This window comes from Vicugna pacos, chromosome 23 (genome assembly GCF_048564905.1).
Source record: "Vicugna pacos chromosome 23, VicPac4, whole genome shotgun sequence".
NCBI classification, from domain to species: Eukaryota; Metazoa; Chordata; class Mammalia; order Artiodactyla; family Camelidae; genus Vicugna; species Vicugna pacos.
In genome coordinates this window covers 3,156,540-3,178,118 of record NC_133009.1, presented here as the reverse complement: position 1 = coordinate 3,178,118, position 21,579 = coordinate 3,156,540, and the positions used below count along the sequence as shown (strand labels likewise).

At 51.8% G+C, this 21,579-nt stretch overlaps 1 protein-coding gene across 3 annotated transcripts in view; it reads right to left on the bottom strand.

The window, feature by feature from the left end:
- The window catches only part of LOC140688683 (Ca(2+)/calmodulin-responsive adenylate cyclase-like), a 41,615-nt gene that overhangs the window by 3,272 nt on the left and 16,764 nt on the right, over nucleotides 1-21,579 (bottom strand). The window contains exons 6-7 of one of the 3 annotated variants that reach the window (XM_072948301.1): nucleotides 6,002-6,151; nucleotides 4,705-4,927 (exon numbers count right to left, since the gene is read on the bottom strand). In XM_072948301.1, coding sequence (XP_072804402.1) covers nucleotides 4,705-4,927; nucleotides 6,002-6,151 — 373 coding nt within the window. The remainder of the gene's footprint in view (nucleotides 1-4,704; nucleotides 4,928-6,001; nucleotides 6,152-21,579) is intronic. The other 2 variants (XM_072948302.1, XM_072948303.1) reach the window with 2 other exon arrangements.

Below are 21,579 nucleotides of genomic sequence, written 5' to 3'. Positions count from 1 at the left end.
GTTCATCTCATAAATGCACTGTAGACTTGCTAATTAAGTTTGAAAATATAATCAAAAGCCTAGAAAAACAAAGGCTTCAATCGAAAAAAATATATAAATAACACTTCAGTGATTTAACTTAGAGTAGAGTTCCAATCATATTTCCTACTCCAAATAAACTTTGATGACCTTCTATTATCTACCTGAGAAACACCTAAGTACATATTTCTCCATAATCTGACTCTAACTTAACATTCTTATCATCTATATCCCTGTGTATGTGTTTGTTATTGTCTTGACAAAGTAAAATGCTCTATGTTCTGAAAAGTTTTGTGCAAGTGTATTCTAAGGAGATCCAATCATAAAATTACCTGAAGGTAAAGACTAAAAGCAATAAACATTTATACTAGAACATGTTATAGGTGGGTAATTTCAGGAGCTTTTAGACCACTAGTAATGTGAACAGAAAGAAAACTTATGTTAAAAGAAAAGTGAACTACTTGTAGGCAACAATCCTGTCTGGATAGCTATGGATAAATTGATTTGAAATGATCCTCAGCTAAGGACCTAAAAGTGACCCTCTGTGTGTGTGTGTGTGTCTCTGCGTGTGTATAATAGAGGTAACTTTTTTTAAATCAAGGTTTCCATTCTATCCAGTTTATCATACATATACTGAGACATGTTTTATAACTCATGCCATGGAGCAAATAGATATATAATAGGTTAAACTGATTTGAAAGAGATTACTCCATTATTTTCAGCAACAATACCTGCAGATTAGGTTTTAATTGAAGATACTTTCTAATAGCTAGCAAGGAACAGTTATAAAGTGTAAATTACTTTTGAGGGTTATTCTTTGAGGGTATTCTGAGAAATACCTACTGAAAGATGCACTGAATTATGAAAAATACAAATGGAAATATATTTTTACATGATTCAAAACTTTCTTAAAGTATATAAATATTTGCAGAATTCAAAAAAAGTTTGGTATAAACTTTATACCATTTCCATATACATCACATAGATTCCTAGGACCTTACTAATGTGTATATATAATACAGTCTCATAGAAGGGAGGATATGTTATCTATTTTTGAGTTATATCATTATCATTTTTTGAACAAATGCTCAACTTCTAGGTGAAACTTAATGTAGAAAATATGACTCATGCAGTTTTCAGTTTTTTCAGTTTTAGCTAAAAAAAAATTACTTTATACCAGTAATGACACCATTTATTTCTAATTTTATAATTATTTTTCTTTAATCATCTTAGACAAATCATCAGTAACTTATTAGCAACAAAATGTTAAAAAAACAAATGAGAACACCATAAGAATTTAATGGAACACAAACTAGACTCACATATAAGAAAAGTAGTTCTCTGTATTAAAAAGAGAGAGAAATTATATTGAATATGGGGGGAAACCCACATGACTAACATATAGAAACATGAAGTATTTATAGAAAACAGAATGAAAACCAAAATATAGATTGAAAGTACTTCTGCAACAATATTATTAGTAGAATGAAGAAATGACTCAATTTAGCTTAAATTATCCCCATTTAGACAATGTGTACCATGTGGCAAGATCAAGCAAAATTCAGTCTATGAGAACTCTGTATTAACCTGTAGAACTTAAGTAAAGACTTATTTTGTGCAACAAAATTTATGAAATAAGGAAAAAGTAAGAGTTACCTTCTTGATATGATAATGATAACATAATAATGTGTCTATAATGATAACATTGATAATGTGTCTAGACCACAAAATTTACTCAACTTTCACACTCTGTCTTGAAATAAACTTTCAGGCAGAAGCAGAAAATAGTATATTGGTACAGGCTCAGTCGTGCATTTCAGTAAAGGAGAAAGGCAAATATTTCATCTAAGGCCATGATACCACTAGCCATACCACCGTCCTTTGCTTAGGAAATAATCTTCTCTTACTCCTGTCTCTCTTTTACTCTTGAATACTAAACTATAAAACATTTTTCTTTTTATTTTTGAAACGAGGAAAAAATATGAGCACATTACAGCAGATAAAGAAATAAATCATTTATCATAATAGCTCAAGGTCATGGAGCAGACCCCACTTCCCTACTCCCTGAAGTAGTCTTATGCTAAAGCTGAAACCAGCCTCTGCTATGTTCAGACATTGCATTTTGGGTCTACCTGTTAAAGTAACTTAGCCTATCTTCTTTATTGCAATGCATTTTTACTAATCTCAGCTATGTGCCTTTTTCTAACCTTAATTAATTTTAATAAACACAATTAGAGTGATCTAAAATTCTGTGATTTTATAAAAGCATGATTTCAAAACCATGCAATATCTGTTGGTCTTTTCATGAATACTGAATGTTCAGGACTTTTTTAATGAGCCCATTGTTCTTTGGGGAAGGAAAATAAATTATACCGGAAAATTACTAAGCATCTGGAGGTAAATGTGCCTCGTCCCTTTAAGTATACAAGATATACAAGATATACATGGACACACAACTAAAATCCATGCTTTACTGTGGGGCCACATTATAAAGAAGCTCTGAAACTTTTTTATTGCTATGTTGTACACAGAAAGTTAATGCTTCCACTCATTATCTGAGGAACTATCCACTAAAAGAGGACTATAATTTCCTTAGGTCTAGGTTAACATCTTCATGTATAACTAAGGAGCTGGCATAACTTCTCTGATTTTTTATAATTGAATGTTACTAAAAGAGAGCAATGCAAAAAGCCACTAATTAAAAAAGTAACCGATATCTGTAATGGTAGAACGAATATTTAGTAAGAGGCATAAAAAGGTGATGGGGAGATCACTAGCTTAGATCTTGGAAACTGACTATTTATTTATATTATATATATTCTTATATATTATTAAGTATCTGTATATAACCTACTACTAAACATATATATATATACACACACACACATATATACACCGAGAGAAGTGAAAATTACAGTAAAGTTAAAAGATAAAAAGGAGTGATAATGTTCTTTATCCTTTTCACATCTTATAAATCAAGCTAGCATGTAGTGAACATTCTTATAGACATATTTATATAAAAAGAAATTCTCAGCCATTTGTGTGGCTAGCAAATATCAAACTAATTATAAATCCCAAATCAATTCATCTAATAATTTTTATATTTGTATTAATCACTTTCCATTTATTATACTTCAGCCTAAGTAATGCTGTAACCAACTACTTTCATTACTACCTTAAAGGACTGAATTACTTCTCGATAAAGGATTAAGAAGTGATTGTATGATATCCTAGACTATTTTAAGCCTTTGTATTTCTTTCCAGTTATATTAGTACTTAGAGAAAACTATTCCATTTTCTCATCTTCCTTACATTTATGCAGGATGCTACAGAAAGGGGAAAACCATGATTGGAAAGGTTATAACTACAATGAATTACAACAGAGTAAACATGAAGATGTAAAAGAGGACATCAAAATCCTTAAAGTTGGGAGGGGGAACAAGAAAATATAGATTTCTTTTCTTTTTTTCGTTCTTTTTAGGATGTGTTATACGACTATCAGTTTAAAGCAAACAGATAAAGTAATGAGTTAATATACAGGCAAAACAGGGTAACCACGTATCAAAAACATACAGTGCAGTCAAAGGAACCAAAAAGAAACCAAGATAATACAAAAGAAAATTTTTGAACCCCAAAAAGAAAAAGAACAAAGAGGGAAAAGTGAAGTAAGCCAGAAAGAGAAAAAATATAACATATATCACTCATATGCAGAATCTTAAAAAAAAGAAGAAGAAAAGACGACACTAATGAACTCATCTACAAGACAGAAACAGACTTGCAGACTTACGAAACAATCTTATGGTTACCGGGGGAAAGGAGGTCAGAAAGGGATAAATTTGGGAGTTTGAGATTTGCAAATGTTAGGCACTGTATATTAAAGCAGACTGAAAAAATGTTCTTCGGTATAGCGCATGGAACTATATTCAATAACCTTCAATGAAAAAGAATATGTAAATGAATATATGTATGTATATACATGACTGGGACACTGCTGTACACCAGAAATCGACACACTTTAACTGACTGTACTTCAATAATAAACAAAAATTAGAAATTAAAAAATATGTATGTCTATATCAAAACGACAATGATGTGGGAAAAGAACGTGTATAAAGATGAAAACTTGAAAATCCAGAGCATTCAGCTGGGTTGATGGGATTGGGTGACATTTCCCATTTTGCACATTTCAGGTCTGCCATTACAACTCAGGCGTGTCCCCTAAGCCTCCATAAGTCTGGGCTTCCTCGGCTGTGGGGCTGAGAAGACGCGCCCTTGCTCACGAGCCGCGTGTGAAATGACACACGTACGGCAGCCACGATGGGCTCGCAGCTGCTCCGTGAGAGCAGGAGTGCTTGCTTCGCCGCTGTATTCCCAAAACAGGGACGCGGGCTCAATCCTGGGTTCCAGGGTCCCGGCCTCCACCCCCTACACGGGCCCCTCCCCCATTCCCCCGCCCAGCGAGGGCCCGCCTGGGAAGTGCCTCGAGCAACGCCCCAGCCCGAGCGGGCCCGTTCTGCCCAAGATCCCTGGCGCGCGGACGGCGGGGCAGCCCGGCTGGGGGCGTGCCCGGGCTCGGGGTCGGGATCGCGGGGCCGGGGCCGGGGCCGACGCCGCAGTTGAGTCCACCGAGGCCGGGCGGGGGCTGCGCGGAAGGGCGCGGCCGGCACGCGGGGCGCGGACACTCACCACACGACGCCGTGGGAGCCCTCGCCGAAGTCGCAGGTTGCTGGAGCGCGGCCCCTCGTCCAACACCTGCCCGCGGACCGCCTCGGGGCGCCCGCCCGCCGCCCCCGCGCTGGACACGAAGTTCCGCGGCCGCCGCTCGGCCAGCGCCGCGCCTCCCAGAGGGACCGCGCCGCCGCCGCTGCAGCCGCCGCCGCTGCAGCCGCCGCCGCTGCAGCCGCCGCCGCTGTCGGAGGGAAGAGGACCGGCATCGCTGGGAGACCCGACGACCCGCCGTCCGATCGACCAACTGCTGCCTGCCCGCCTGAGGAACTGACCGTTGGGCGGGCGGAGGGAGGGGCCGGGCAGCGCACGCGCGCGGATTGGCTCCCGTGGCCCCGGGGGCGGGTCTCGTGGCCACACAGACTTGTAGTCTTGTTGCCTACTGGGAATGATTCTGCTATGAACGTTTCTACACAAGCTGGTTTTTTTTTTTTTTCACCAAATTGTTCATTGTAATTTTACTTGAATTTCATAGATTAAAAAACTAAAGCAAAAACAGGGGGATTAACTGCATTTCAAATAAATGTATCTTTGTCATTGGAAAAATTGTTTCATAAAAGACCTCTATAATGTACAAAAAGAGCTAATGATAAACAAATACATAAAATACATAAATAAATAAATGAAATTATGAAATGCATAAAACTATTGATTCTGCTTTGAAAGATTAACATTAACAGATTCCCTTCTGCATTTCGAATAGTTATATATATGAGGAAAACTGCTCAGAGAATGGTGAGCCCGGGACATGCAGCTGACAGCAGCTGGGGGTGGGAGCAACCCAGCCCGGCTCCGTCCAAGCCTGTGCCCTTTAGATTGGAGGGGACAGTGCTCTGCACCAGCGGGCGGGGTGCCCTGCGGCCTCAAGCCAAGCTGCAGGTGTAGGGCTGCTCAGGTGACTGTCTCTTCTTAGCAGCTCAGCCCCTCCCAGCTCAGCCCCTCAAGTGCCAGCTTCCCAGCTCTCCTCTCCCTCCGCCTGACTGTGTCTCCTCCACCGCCCGCACCTCGAGTCACCAACAGGGAAAACCCAGGGATGACGGAGGGCGACGGTTCTTCCACCTCCCTTTCCAGGGTGCCCCTGCTGTCCTGGGGGCTGGCCCAGAGAGGCAAGGGCTCCAACAGGGGCCTGAGGTCCCTGCCCAAGTCCCAGGCAGGCCAGGCTGGCCCCACTCCCAGTGCCCTGTGGGCAGAAGGCTGCACTGGCTCCATGCTCCCCATGCTCCCCACGATCCCCTGGGCGAGACCCCCGTGCACTGACCTGCTTCTCATTCTCATCCTCCAGCCTCAGCCGGTCCTCAGTGCAGTTCCGGAACTGCAGGAGGGCCTTCCTCTGGGAGCACTCAGCCAGGATCCTCACAAAGACCCCGTACATGTTCACACCGAGGAAGAGCAGGGCCTTGGCGCCAAGCTGGATGGGAGAGAACAATGCAGAGTGCTGGGCGCAGGGGTCCCCACTCCGCAGAGGCTCCTAGGAGTCCCCCGACAACCAGCCCATAACAGAACCACGCCAGCCAGACCCAAGTGCAAAGCCGTTTGGTTTCACGTGGCCAAGAGCCAGGGAAGCAACCTCACCCCTCACCCTGTGCAGGGGCTATAAGCTTGTCACGTGATGGAATAATCTGCAAGGATGCAAGGGCGGTCCCCCCCAAATTCACGTGGAAGTCCTGACCTCCAATCTATCAGAGTGTGCCTGTACTTGGAAAGAGGGTCTTCCAGGAGATAACCCAGTTAAAATGAGGCCATGAGGGCGGGCCCTGGTCTGACATGACTGGTGTCCTTATAAAAGAGGATTACAACGCAGACAGGCACAGAGGGACGGCCGTGAGGACCCAGAGAGAAGACGGCCGTCTTCACACCAAGGAGAGAGGCCTCAGGAGAAAACAGCCTCCAGAACTGTGAAAAGCCAACGTCAACTGTGTAAGCCACCCAGTCGGTGGCACTTTGTTCCCACAGCCCTCGGAATTACCCTAGAAACTAAACATGAAGACAGAGTGATTATTTCCACAAAAGCTACATCTGGAGAGAAGCTGTGAAGGAGGGTTGATTAAAAAAAAAGAGAGAAAGAAAGAACGGCATTTGGGTATGAAGTGAACCCCTGTGATATATGCACGAAGGTAAAAATGTGTCCAGAGACTCTCCCAGTGCCCCTGGGTTCTCAGGCCACGTCGATGGACAAGCGAGAAATGGGCCCGGCTGACAAGGACCCCCTCCAGGGCAGCCAAGGCCCAGACTCAAGAGGCTGGGACTCGCTCGACCAGGAAAGGATGCGCGAGTGAAGATGCGGGTCTGAGAACAGCAGCATTTACTGCCTCCTGCTTCCACCTGCCTCAACTCCAGTCCAGTCCAGACCACCCAGGACCGAGCTTGGGGGACTTTACATGGACAGAGGACCCACTCGCCCCTGGTCGCACTGTACAGAGTGGCAGGCCTGGGGGAGGATCAGACTCCACTTCGCCACCGGTCCTCCGCGGCTGGTCTGTCCCTACCTCTTATGGCCACAAGAAAGCTGTGCCTCTCGTGGGCCGGCAGACACAGCACATCCCCCAGGGGCCCCCAGGCCGCTAACAGAGAGAGAACGCCCGCCCACCTTCTGGTGGGGCTGCGGTGTTCACAACCATTGTACAAACCACTGCCCCTCCGCCGCTGCAAAGTGGATGATTTTGTGCCTGATTAAACTCCAGCATTTCCTGCAGGTTCCAAGGGACACTGCTCCTCGTGGATTAACTCGAAGCACGCCCCACCCAGGACTGTCAGCCGCACCCGATTGCACAGGGCAAACAGAGCAGTCCTTGGGCAGAGTCCTGGTAGTGATGGGCTAGATGGCCTTAACAGGGTGAGCGGCAGAACGAGGAGAAAAGAGACCCAGGAAGTGGCAGTCAGCAGTGACGACCACCTAGACACATGAGAGCTGTTCACAGGAGGTGACAGGGAGCAAGGCCGAGGGACTCGAATCTGCAGGACCGCAGCTCACAATGGTCATCTCCCTGAACCCCCCAACAGGGGGTGAATCCCCCAGAAAGCTCAGCAGGGGCTGCTCTGTCTCACGTACACCTGACAGAGAGGATGTGCACATCCCTACATCACACACAGTCTCACAAATACGCAAATATGCAAGAATATTCTGCCGCAGATCACCTCATGAATCCTACCTCTGCCACCCAGGTCGAGGGGCGGCTCTACTGAGGGGACAGGAGAGTGGACCAAAGTCATATAAAAATGGTGCTCACTGTCACCCTGAAGACCTCATCGTGACTTGATCATCTCCATGTGACTCTGAACATCTCCAAGTGACCTGGATGTCTCCCTGTGACCCTGACTTCTCCATGTGACCTGACCATCTCCATGTGACCCAGGACATCTCCAAGTGACCCTGATCACCTTCACTGTGACCCTGAACATCTCCAGATCTGACTGTCCCTCCTAGCTGGGACATCTATGCTTGAATCGGGTGCAGGGCTGGAACGCAAATGGCCATCACTGGCTGCACCCAGGGAAGCTGTGCTGAGCCCCTGCATCAGGCATGTTTTCTGTGTCTAAAGGACCATCTGCAGTATTTTGGGATCAGCTCATGCCGATCTGTTTATGAAGGCACTTGTCTGATGGCGACAGGAAGACTGGCATCTATGAAACAATAAATTGCAGTTTGGTAGAGTCAATATTTAAATGTGCACTGAGCATGTTTAAAGCACCCACAGGCACAGCAGCAGACACATTTCTAAAAATTCAAACAATAGCGAGTCTTTGCACAAAATGTGCTTCTCCCCCAGTAGACCGTTCATCGCTCGTGGCATCGTCATGGCCCCTCTCAGCCTCAGCTTAAGGCTTTGAACACATAGAACGTACAACACACAGGACACCCTCCCTGGATGCAGCAGTAACCTCTCCTGAGATGCCCTCCCAGCCCGGCGCCCCCACAGCTTCCGCAGACCCCTGCGGAGGAGCCCAGCTGTCACTGTCAGGTGGGGGACACAGTCAGGTAGAGGACAAGGAGTCCAACTGAGGGGCTAGGTGCCCAAGGTTGGCTCAGCACAGGGTGCAGGACGCCACAGGCCACCCTCTTGGGCCTGGCAGACACAGCTTTTCCAGAAAGCAAGGCCTCAGTTGGCTTGTGGCAGAAACAAGGGGAGGTAGGGGTTCCCACTAAGGTCTGGGCAGAGAGGTGAGACATGGGTTGGGAGGCAGAAGAGCCAGCAGAGGCTGGACAGTTTGGGAAAAATCAATTGCAGAGTGGCAGCGGGCTGGGTCACCGGGAGACCCACCTTGTCACCTCCTTTATACCCACCTTCATCACACCTTCCCTTTACGCCACCCATGGTGATCCCCCAGGGAGACCGAGGCCCCGCTGGGTGCTCACTGAGTACCCGGCTGCCCTGTCAACACCGTCTGAGCTGCTCACGTGGACAGCAGCCCCAACCCCAGCCCCGCCCCACAGTGCAAGTCTTGTGGGTAGGGTGAGGCAGGTGCAGAGATCCGGGGGTTGATGGGGGGGTCCTCCCCTGCCTGGTGCTGTGCACTCACATTTGTACACCCAGTGTGCTTCCAGGCACCCCACTGACCTTCCCCCAGGAGGCAGATGAAGAGGCCACCCACACGATGGCAATGCTGCCTGCACACCTGCCTCCCTCCTTCATTCACTGCCTCCCCGCAATCAGGAGCCACGGTGATGGGCACACGGCAGGGACAACACGCAGGGCACAGGGAGGTTTAACGACTAGCTACCTAATTGATAATAAGTGACGAAGATGACAAGGCAGAGAGAAACCCGCCTAGAGGCCACCTGCCGGCAGGTGTGATCTGGAGAGGGTGCTGGTTCACAGTGGCAGCGAGAGAGGTGATGGGGGAAACAGGTTGAGAGGGAAGGGGGAAACAGCTAGGGGGTGTGTGTGTGTTGGGGTGGAGGCTGAGTGCCACACACCCCAGAGCATGTGGCCATAAGGCCTCCCGGAAGTGACAAGTCCTCACCACCCCTGCCCGGCAACCCCACTCTACAGACATGGGGACACTGAGGAAATTCAGGGGCCCCAGCTGCAGAGGGCAGTACACAGCCGGGAGCCCAACATACTGGCCTCCCTGTACCTGCCCTGCACTCCTGGCCTTGGCGTACCTCCCACACACGCCTGGCCTCAGCATACGAGGCCCCCAAGGACCTGCTCACAGCCCATGCTGCCCTGGAGGCCTGGACCCTGCCTGGACCCCAATCCTGCACCTTCCCCACCCTTTGAAGGCTTCCTTTTCCGGCTGAAACTCCACGGCCCAACAGGACAGCCCCATGCCTTTCTCACATTCTGGAAATTCCAACCTGGTCAAAGCCAGCTCCACGCACGTGTCTGGCACCGGCAGAGGACACACCCCACAGAGCCGTCTCCCACAAGCGCACATCCGCGTGCCCAGTGCTACTCCAGCCGCGAGGAAGTCATCGTCGTCTGCCCTTCCTCCCTTGGGGACCTCCCTCTAGCCATCCCAGCCAGTCCCACTCCTTCGCCAGCAGGGCTCCCCTCTCCCCTCTAGCTGGGACCTGCCACTCCCTATGTTTACCCTCAGCAGCCGATTTCTTTCTTTCCCTTGAAAATGAGACCCTTCTTTTGACTCCTTTTCCTTTCCCAGACCTGCCCATTTTCCTCCCCTTTCCAGCAGAACTCCTAGAAAAGACTCACCCTCCCCGACCCTGCCCCTGGCCTTGGCCGTACCCCAGCCTGCTTTCCCTTCCATGGCTGCTCTGGGCAATCTGTGACCAGGTCAGGGCCACCTTCACATTCTGAGCCCAGGCTCAGGTCCCAGCATCCAGCCCACCCTGCTCAGGACCATCAGCTCCCCTGCCCTGGGCCCCTTGGCCAGCCTCACACCTGCACCCCAAACATCACCCCTCCTGGTGTCTCATTCACACTCAACTTGGAACCCCATCCCTGTGTCAAAGACCCCAAATCAACGCCTTCAGCTTGGCTCAACCAGCTGTGCCCCTCCCCAGCCCATGCATGTCTCCAGCTGGGTGTCTACTCAACCCACCATGGGACAGGCCCTGGTGGAACCCCTGGTCATCGCCAACACTCACCCCAGCAGCCTCTCCCACTTCTGCTGACCAGGCCCCTGGAAAATGCACAGGCCATGGACTGGACTCATCTCCAACATCAGCAAATGCTACCAGGCCCGCCACTCTGCAGATGGGGGCACCTGGCCACCCCCAGTGCCAGCTGCTGCCTGGCTGCTGACAGTACCTCCTCCCATTCCCCTAGGATTCCCTGAACTGAGCAGCCAAGGTCAGATGGCTCTGTCCTCTGCTCTAGCCTCCTGGCCCGGAGTCCCCCTGGGCCCAGAACCCTCTGGCCCAGCCCTGGTGCCCCTACATCCTATGCTCCTTGTGTCCCCCGGCCTGGCCTCCTCTGCTTGGGGCCTCTGGGCAGGAACCCTTTCCCCAATACAGCACCCGCTCACCCCTGACCTCCAGGAGCACCACTCAACTGTCACCTTCTCACCAGCCTACCTGACCACCATGTCAAAAAATGCACACACTCCCACCTGTACTTTCAAGATTCTCCTGCCAGCCAGATTCAGTTCTTTCTCCTGTTTTTGTTTTTGTTTTTGTTTTTTGTATTTTTTAAAACTGAAGTATAGTCAGTAACAATGTGTCAATTCTGGCATACAGCATAACATTTCAGTCATACATAAACACATACGTATATTCCTTTTCAACTTCTTTTTCATTACAGGTTACTACAAAATACTGAATACAGATCTCTGTGCCCTACAGAAGAAATTTGCTTTTCATCTACCTTATATATAGCTGTTAGTATTTGCAAACCTTTCTTTTTGTTGTTTTTAGCAGTTTCTGTCTTCCAATACGTTACATCCTTAACTCACTTACCACCTTCCCTGCCTGTCTGCCCCTCAAGAGAGGCCTCAGCCTGTCAGGTCCAGTGACGGATCTGGGAGACTGGAAGAGAGCCTCTCATGCTGTAGCATGTGCCCTGGTGTTGGCTGAATGAACAACTGAGGGTGCACAGGTGGTGAGGCGGCCCAGCCTGATCACACTGCTGGAAAGGGGCAGAGGGAAGACTCTGAGGCAGACAGCGGTGCTGCTACCTGCACTCCCCAACCTCTCTCCAGGCCGCCTCAGATCAGATCTGATAAGACTGTGTCCCAACTCTCAGATCCGTCACCAGGTGAGCAGTAGGGAGGGACTCCAGCTTTACCACGAACAATAAAGGCACAGAAGAGGCAACATGTCCTGATGTCTGCAGTGACATGGCTTCTCAACCAGCCGGTCTCAGCTGGCTATTAACTCACTGGACAACCACAGGCTATGAAGTCAGAGGCCCTTACAAGAAAACTATCATGGAGAGAAACAGACACCCCCCGCTGAGGTTTTCTCATCATCTTAGCTTCCTTTCTCTCATCTTCTGGGTTAGATTACAAACATGAACGGGGAGTCCCTGGGGGGCATAAAAGAGCCAGTGTGTTGGTTTGTTGAGATGACTGACCAGTTGGTCCTTATGCGCCACGGTCCTGGGTCTTTCTCTCTCTCTCTCTCACACACACACACACACACAAAATCTGCCATGTGTGCGGTCAGCGCCCTTCCCAAGTGGTGTCTCCCTCACTGCCACCCATAGGAGGTGTTCCCCATGTCCCCACCGCCCTGCCCCCAGCCCTGTATCCCTCACAGGCTCCTTGCAGCCTCCAGAGCCCCACTCAGGGGGAAGCAGCTCTGCCCTTCTCCCCATGACTCACCTCCCCAGCTCTATCAGCTGCAAACCTGTCCGCTCGGCGCGAGGATAACTAGTTAACCGCAGTTAGGAAATCTGAGAGCTTACCTCACAAACAAAGCACATATTCCCCCTCCACTCCACCTCAGACCACCTGCAGACCCTTCATCCAGCAGGAAACTCCCCCACCCCCCGGGAGCTGAGAGCTGCCCCCCACCCCAGGAGAACCAGTCAAAGGGATTTCCTGAGACAGGATCACTGAGGGGAGGGGACACTTCATTAAGACTGGGTGGGGACATCTGCCAACCACCTCTCACCCCACCCTGGGAGCCCCCAGGGCTCTCCCACCTTGATGCTACCCATTGGGCCTGGGTGTTCCCCTGCGTCTTCCCGGACTGGAGCTTCCTCACGTGCCCAGCGCATCTACTGAGCCAAGCCAGGCACCCCAGAGGTTTTCCCCAGGGTTCAGGATTTTAATTCTCCCCTTGAAGCCCTCTGGACTCATGGCCTGGCAGGAGGTGCACAGAAGACGGAGGCCGCGTGGCTTAGCACAGGCTGTGCAGAAACGACAGGGGAGACAGGCCTGGGGTCACCATGAGCTGCTCAGAGATGGGGGTGACCACGGGCTGCAGGATTGGGAGTGGGGTGGGGGAGGCAGCGTCTGGAGGCATCACCTGCCACACCTGGAGCAGTGATGGGATCCTGAGCCCTCCCTCCTCAGGAGAGGCTGCACTCCCGGAGGACCCACAGGGACACGTGCATCACTCACTGCTCAGCACGGGAAAGAAACAGCAGCAGGTCAACATGCGGGCTCTCCACGAAGGCTCCAGGACGGTGCCTAGGACCTGGGCCAGGTGAGTTAGAAACCAGCCCAGGCAGAATCGCCCGTGGCCAGGGCCCAGGGCGCGGGGTGGGGGGCAGGATCGAGAGAAGTGCTCGTCTCTCCCAGCCCAGGTGAGCCAGAGGTTTCTTCTGAGGGAGTGCCTGGGCCCACTATGGGCCACAGTCAGTACACACGGGGACTGTGCCCGGGTACCTGAGGTCCCAAGTGGGAAACTGTCACTTGGCCTGGGAAAGACTTGTACCACATCCAGCACCCTTCAGTGGACCTCCTCTCAGGTGGGGAATCTCCAAGTGCCCCCCACTCCTGGGGGACCCCCAGCACTGGACACAGGCCAAATGGACACCTCTTTGGTGTGGCCAGGCTGCAGTCCCAAAGAAACCCCATCCTCCAGAGCCTGACCATGAGCTTCTGGGCTCCAAGGCCAGGCCAGGGCTGGCACACCAGGGGCCCCTAAATTTGTGATGGGTGACCAGTAGGACCACACCCTGCCTGGGGCTCCTTTCCCAGGGGATGATGGCCCAGGACCACAGGGCTCTCATGGCCTCAGCCAAGGGGCTGCTCAGGGCCCTGGTCTCCATGTGGACCTGGGAGTGTGCAGTGCATTGCACCCCTTCCCTAAAGGAGACCCCATGCTAGCGCTAATTCCACAGGGCTCAGGCGGGTGGGGCATAATCTCACCTGGCCAAAGATCCCCCTCCCAGAAAGGTGACCAAGTCCAGGGTAGATACAGGGCCCGAGCCTCACCCCTGGGACCCCTGCCCCTGGAGCTCCCTTCTTTCCTCCAGTGGGAAAGGGACATCTCAGAACGGGGAGGGACTCAGAGACACAGTCAAACACCCCTTTGATGCTGAAGTGCATATGAGTGCCCCCCTACCCTCTGTCCCCCAGTGGAATTCTGCTGGGCTTCCCCCAGAGGCTCCTCTGCAGCGCGTTTGGTCAGCCCCAAGCATATGAAAACTTAAGAAGCTAAACAGGCCTGGGGTCAGACCTGGACCACCTAGTGGACCCCACCCCAGCACCTCAGGAAGGAAGGGCAGACACTTAGGATTTCAAGCCGGGTAGTTAAGCAGGCAAGTATGTTCTCCTAGAGAGCCCCTGGTGTCCTCAGAGGGGTCCTTCATAAGAGGAAACGACACACACCAACAAAAATGTTTCTAAGTTCCTAACAATTGAGAAACCAGTTCAAGTATCAGCAGACGATGGGAACAGCATCCCCCACACCCCCATGATCACTGCGCCCACACCCCCGATCCCTGCTCCCACACCTCCATGCCCACAGCACCCACACCCACGGTCACTGCTCTCATACTCCCTGTGGTCACTGCTCTCACCCCGTGTGCAGGGCGGGGCACACATGAGTGCATGCACACACATGCGAACGCCCTGGACTCAGCTCGGGGGAGACCACGCTGTCCCCTCGACATTGCTCCCTCTCACTACTGCCTCTGCCTGCAAGGGTTTCCCTCCTTTCACTCGGCAGCCTCCTGACCCCTCTTCACAATGCCAAGGCACCCCAAGATCACCCCTTTCAGTATTCGAACTTCTTTGTTGAACTTGTTCCATTTTCAACCTGTCGCCGCCCAGACTATCCCCAGCACAGGGCACACAGACTTTCCTGCCGGAGGAGTGCAAGTGTGTAGACACGAGGGTCTGGCTCCGACGACATCCTTCTCACTGTCACAGAGGGCAGTGTGGCCACAAGACAAGGAAGCAACTGCCGCCAACCCTAAACTGTCCCGCACCTCACTGGGCACAGCCGTTTGGTCCATCACTGCACCCCCCACACCCCACCTTACAAAGTCTCTGTGCCTTTGGGCCATGGGCCAGGCCCTAAGATCCTCTGGGTCCCTCTCACCTCCTCCCTGCAGGTGCTCAGGGTGGGACCCACGTGTTCCCGCCTCTGCGTGGTCACAGCAGGCTGGGTGGTGCTCCTGTCATTTTTGTAAAGCGGAGCTGGCTTTTCAACATCGCTCACAAGTGTGTTGTTAAATTAACATAATTGCTTGTTAGCTCTCTGTTTTCAAATTAACGAAAGTGTTCTAGGATCAGCATCTTTTGAAAAAAGAGCAGAATGCTGATAACTGTTGGAGCTGAGGGCTTGGACCCAAGAGCTGGTCGCTCTGCTCTTCTGTGTGTTTGAATTCTCTATAATAAAAATAAACTAAAAACAGGATATTTTTTTAAAAGATTCTGATGGACTCTTTTGAGCTCCTGCCATTGCACTTCCAAGCCCTGAGGATGAGGACAGCCGGGCTGTGGTCGCCACACCTAGGTAAGGGCAGATGCCCGGGCACGGTGCTATGTAACCCTCAGCACCTTCATCAAGGGGATGCCCTGGTGTTGGGGCCTGGCTCACCCCACCTGCTGGGGTGCAGCCCCCACTCCAAGCCAGCCAGCCGCAGAACCACTTGCCCGGCATTTCCCACCCGCCCGTCCACAGCACATACAGTGTTTCCCCACCTCCGTTCACCTTTAGACACCTGGACGCCAACTCCAGCCACAAAGAGGCTCTCACTTCACTACCCATTCCTGACCCTTGGACAAACTGGACTTTACAAATGGGTCTCTTTGCATAGGGTCCCTCAGGGACAAGGTGAGTGTCCAGGACAGAGGGTGACATCTGCAAGTAAAGATCTGCTTTAGAATAAAGCACCAGAGATATTTCCCAATCCATAGGCTAAACCAGTGACTCCCCAAATGTGCTCCCTGAGTTTCTCATCCCTGCAGCAGGGCGCGTGGATTTGGGAAAGCAGCCACCTCGCAAAACAAGTTCAAAGGGCAGGGATGTCAGATCCCTTTGGCCAGGGTTGATTCAGGAGGGCAATGCGTTCTCTTGACAAGAGTATTTCTCTGATACGGAAATCAGGCAAAAGGCACCAAGAAAAACGCGTTAACCAATTTCAGAGTAGGCCACCCCTCCAGCACATCACGCCAGCACAAGGCTCTCAGTGAGCTCCCCGCCCCATGCTCACAACCAAGTTCTCCCAGCAGGGGCAGCGTGTCTCAGAGCAGATGCCTCACTCAGATGCACACGAGGCTGCTGGTGCAGAGGTGGGAGACACCCTCTGAGTGCCATCTCGCATGGACTTATACACAGTGCCGAGAAGGGTGCCAGGAGGACAGTGCCCAGAATAGAGCTCAAGCAGAAGGGCTGGCCGGAGGACCAGGTCCCAGGTACTGCTGTGCTCTGGTGAGTCATTCTCCTTGTGCAGAGCACAGCATCCGGCGTCTCCCCAAGCTGGGCACACACTACCACAGGCCCCACAGGGCTGCCGTTTGAGCACCAAGGCCCATTCCTCTGTCAGAGGCAGCTGTTCTCCCAGAAAGCAGGCGGTCTACGTCAGCAAAGGAAAAGCTGGACCCTGATAGATACTCTGTACTTGAACTCATCACCCTAATTCCTGCTGCCCTGGTGTGAGCAGTTCTGAGAGCTTCTTCAAGTTAGAGCTGGCTGTCCTGTTGGGAGGACCCGAGCTGTGATGGAAATGGACCCAGGATGCAGGGAGGGAACCACCCATCATCAGACAAGGGGGCTGGGGGTGTAGGTTCTGGGGAATCAGGTGGGATGCCCACTGGATGTGCACCGGGAGGCCTGGAGGACGCACTGGACTCCGCCTGAGGCTCAGAGAGCAGCCGGGCTGTACTGGGCAGTGGGATGGGAAGCCGGGGGCAGTAAGAGCAGGAGCTATGGGGGCTGAGCCCTGCCCCGCGACGAAAGGCCTGGAAGAAGAGCGTCCCGCTGAGGACAAGCTTACACCAGGAGGATCTACCTGTCTCCCTCCCTGCTCCTGCCCCGGCCAGGGCAGCACTGGGTCAGCAAGGCAGGTGGATACACAAGCAGGTGGGCAAACAGGTGACAGGACCCGGGGGGCAAAGGAGCGAGAGGGAGGTATCAGTGAGCGGGAGGAGTCAGGAGGCGGGAGGAGGGGCAGCAGGAGAGGGGCCCAGCCTGGGAAAGAGCCCAGTCAGAGAAAAGGGCCCCACCAGGGTGAGGGGCCAGCTGTGGGGCAGGGCAGCAGAGGCCACGGAGGGGGAGGGGCAGGGGAGGGAGGGGTGCAGAGGACCAGAGGGGCAGAGGGCCAGCCGGTGGGGAAGGGGGCCAACGGAGGAAGGGCTCAGCCTAAGGAGGGGCTGGGCTGAGGGAGGAGCACAGGTTCTGACAAGACTCCCCAGAGGCCTGCCTTGAAGGAGGAGACCCTGCGGGTGGGGGCAGGAGGCAGGGGTCCACGCCCGCGGGCAGCCACATGTGTGGGCCCAGGGTTGCTAGTGATTCTGGAGGGAGATTAATTGCTCTACCCGCCAGCGTTTGAGGTCTCATCAAGAACTCAGACCAAATTGGAGGGCCATGGGGGAATTCTGGTCAGCTCCCACTTCCCCAGGGACAGACATGGTTTCCGTTACCCTTTCTGTGGTTCAGAACTCGTTGGGCGCTAAACACATTCCTTTTACACTGATAGGCAACCAAGCTGTGCTGCAAACTGCACACGGCAGTGGTCCTTCACTCTCTGCCCTCTGAAAAAATACAGCAATCTTGACTGACTCTGGCTCAGGAGCCAGCATCAGGAGAGGAGGCATGGGAGGAGGCTCAGGGCTGGCTGGTGCAGGCCGGCTCTGCTTCTGGGCCAGAAACACCCGAGGGGGCGGGGCACCTGAGGGCAGCGGGGCACCAGGGGAGGGGCAGGCACACTGAGCCAGCTGCCCTTCTTCAGAGATACCCCTCCTCCCACACCATCACTCCCCAGAAGTGATGTTTGCAAGCACTCGCCTGACTAGACTTCCCCAACACTCCCCTGCCCTCATCCCTAGCACAGTCACCTCCTCCCCAAGCCTCGCCCCTCAAGGCTCTGTAAGTCAGCAATCTGCAAGCCTGGCATCTCCCACTCCCCTCCTCAAAGCCCCAGGACCCCTAGCCTGTTACACTGACCCTCACCACCCCACCCCAGACCCAACCCCAGATGCCATGCTCTCCAGGCTGGCCACAGCTGCTGGCTCTGACCAGGCCTTTGGTGTTCTTAAATAATGCGCCTTCAGTTCTCACAAGTCACTCAGTTAAATAAAAGTCGGTAACTGTGTGCAGCTGAGGTATAACCAGGGGGCCCTGAAAGCACGGGGCTGGGAGAAGGGACTCAGTCTGGTCAATATTTATGGGGCTCCTCCTCTGTGCCACGCCAGGTGGAAATCAAGTCATTTCCCTCGAACTCCTTCTGCTCTAGAGTTTTGAAAGCAGCAGTGAGAACAGCCTCTCAGGGAAGGGTGGAGCACCAGCCCCCCGAATTTCAGCTGTGCAGTCAGGTACCCAGTCCTCCGTGTCCTCCCATCATCTGGGCTGGCCTGAGCTCTACAGAGCCCCAAAGCACACGGCTGTGTCCCCAGAGCCCTGCACACCAGAGCAGTACAGGATGGCTGCAGGAAACCCCAGAGCCTCCCTGCAGAGGGACAGAGGCCCTGGGAGCCCACACGTAAGCACACTTTCTCCAGCAAGCATAAGACACACTGTGTATATGCAGCAAAGACAACCCCCCAGCACAGACAGCCTCGCCCATCCAGCCCTTCTTCAGCCTCTTTTGGGCCTCTACCCTGTCCCCCGCAGGGCTTCTGCCTGCTCCGAACTGAATTCCATCCTGAGGGAGCGGCACTGTCAGCAGGTGTGTGCACTCCGGGATGGCAGGCGGTGAAGCGTGAGAAGCAACGGACGTGCTTCGTAAACATGGGTGCCACCTCCTCTACCAGCCTCAAGTACCAAGTCTCAGCTCACTAAAGGCGGATTTCACAGACTCCCAGAATCTCCACACTGGAAGGGAGAATCCCAGGGGCAACACACAGTCTGATCACTGTATGTTTCTCGGTGTCCATCTCCATCTATCTGTCAGTATCACCACCACCTGTACGGACTTGTGGGCTTAAAATATGAACATTCAAAAGAAGCCGAAGCAATTGAGAAGTGGCACAAGACTTCGAATATGTGATTTTCCAGTACAGACATTTCACACAGCCCTCCAGGGGAGCTTCCATGCTCTTTAGACAGGTGGGGAAACTTGAGGCGGGTCTGCATTGCCAGGCAGTCACAGCCAGCAGCAATGAAACCCAAATGTCTGCTCCCTAAGGATCCACACTCCTCAGATGTGCTCCCTTCCCCACTAGAACACAGCAGCTCATCTTCTGGGGAAGGGATAGAGGGGAGAGCTCTCAGTGTCCCTGCACCTTTACAGACCCTTCCTTTCTCCCTCTCTCTTAATCTTCTTAATTCTCTAAAAGGAATGACTAGAGGCTATGTAGACCATCACTTATTTAAAAAGAAGACAATAGTACAGCCCTTCACTGAAGCAGCTGAATGAACCCCTGGTGTACAAAACTCAAAGACCCCAGCCCAGGCCTGCCCGGCTCAGGCCTCCTCCCCTACTGAAGCTGACTTGGCCTCTGGGCCCCGTCACCTTCTGGCACACCACCAGATTTTTCTGGACGGCAACACAAAGTGATAAACAATTCGGGGGATTTAATTTTTGTATTGTGTATACATGCTTTTATTTATTTTTAAAATAAATATGCTTAGGTATTTTAAACATAAAGAGAAGGACAGAAGCAGCATTTTAAAAAAAGGGAGAGAGAGCACTGGGGAGGTACGTTTCCCACCTGCTGCTACAGGTTAACGTGGTCTTACCAGCTACAGACTCACTTTCACAGACACTCGATTCAGAGAATTTCATCACACAAAGTGATCAGAGATGTAAACGCACTTTCGTGGGCAAAAATGCTGTCAATTATTTACTTTGATTAAAAAGAAAAAACCAAAACAAAAACCAGAAATGACCTAAATACCAATGGAAGTTGATTAACTAAATGGTCTCTCCTTAGGCTGAAAATCCACATAGTGATTAAAGAACCCTATTTTTGAGGAATATTCACTAAGATAAGGAAATATTGGCAAGTGAAAATAAACAAGCAGCAAACAAGCATCATCCCATCAATTTTACTCAAAAACGTATAAATATACACACACTTAAGAAAGACCAAAATGTTTACGATAAACTGATTGCAGGCGGTTGGACTGTAAATGAATGCTTTTCATTGTCTTCTTTGTGCATTTTTGTATTTTTCTATACTTTTTTCCACCATAAATTATTTTATGATCAGAAAAGAATATTGAAGAAACAGAACAAGTGTAACCTCGTGGGGGTCGGGGTTTACGGCAGGTGCTTGTCCCTGCACATTAAGGGGAGCAGTCCAGGAAGACCCAGCTAGCATCCCCGAGACCTAACCCCAACAGCCCAGGCACTGCCAGGAGGCGCCCTGCACAGCATCGCCCCCTCGTGGCCAACCCACTCTGGGCTCCCACAGCCCTGATCCAGGAGAGGCCAGAGACCAGGCAGACCCAAGAGGGACCGTGGTCTGAAGCTAACCACATACATCTGCAGGTCGCTCCCCAAACTTGGGACACAATTTCTCAAAACATGGTGCGAAGACACAAAAGGCAGGGGAACCCACTGCCCTGATCCCACCGATTTTCCCTGCTCCATCTCCAAGGCCACCTTAATCAGGCTGTCAGGCCTGGAGATGCAGATGAAGTAAATGGACGCCAGGAACAAGAATGATGAAACAGACTTCGTCCTAAAGCAGAGGCAGGATCTGAGACCCGCTGGGGAGAGGCAGCAGGTGGATGGGGTTGCTCCCCATGCACGCGATCACTTGACGGGTCACTCACATCATCCCCCCACGTGCCCAGGCTGGCCCTGCCCATGTACAGCCTCTCCAATCCATACTTCCAGGACCACCAAGGACCTCCCGCCTCAGGCCACCTGCCTGTCATTGCCCCATCTTCACCCTGATGCCATCCCATGTTGCAGACGCTGCTACCAGCCCCATTCTGGACTCTTTCTCACTAATCACAAGGCCAGTGGCGATGAAGAGGTGCAGAGCCAGGCAGCAGAGGCCCAGGCTCCCAGCTCGGCCCCCAGCCCACGGCACCTTCCTGTGGGGGCTGCACTGCCTGCCCTGCCAGGAGAGGAAGTGCCAGGCCCACAGAGGCTGCCCATGGGGCGAGGGGTCAGAGATGGAGACCAAGGTGGAGAAGACAGTGTGTAGCTGAGTCTGGATGTACTAGCCAGCTGCTATCCAGGGTGCGGGCAGGGGGTGAGCAGGGACCCTCCCAGGGCAGGGAGCTCAAATAGGGAGCCTGGAAACCACATGATAGATGGGAGCTTGGCTTTGGACCCTGGAGTGAGGGCACAAGGTGACAGAAACAATCACTGGGGGAGCAGACGCTGAGGTACACATGCACCCACTACCCTATAGCTC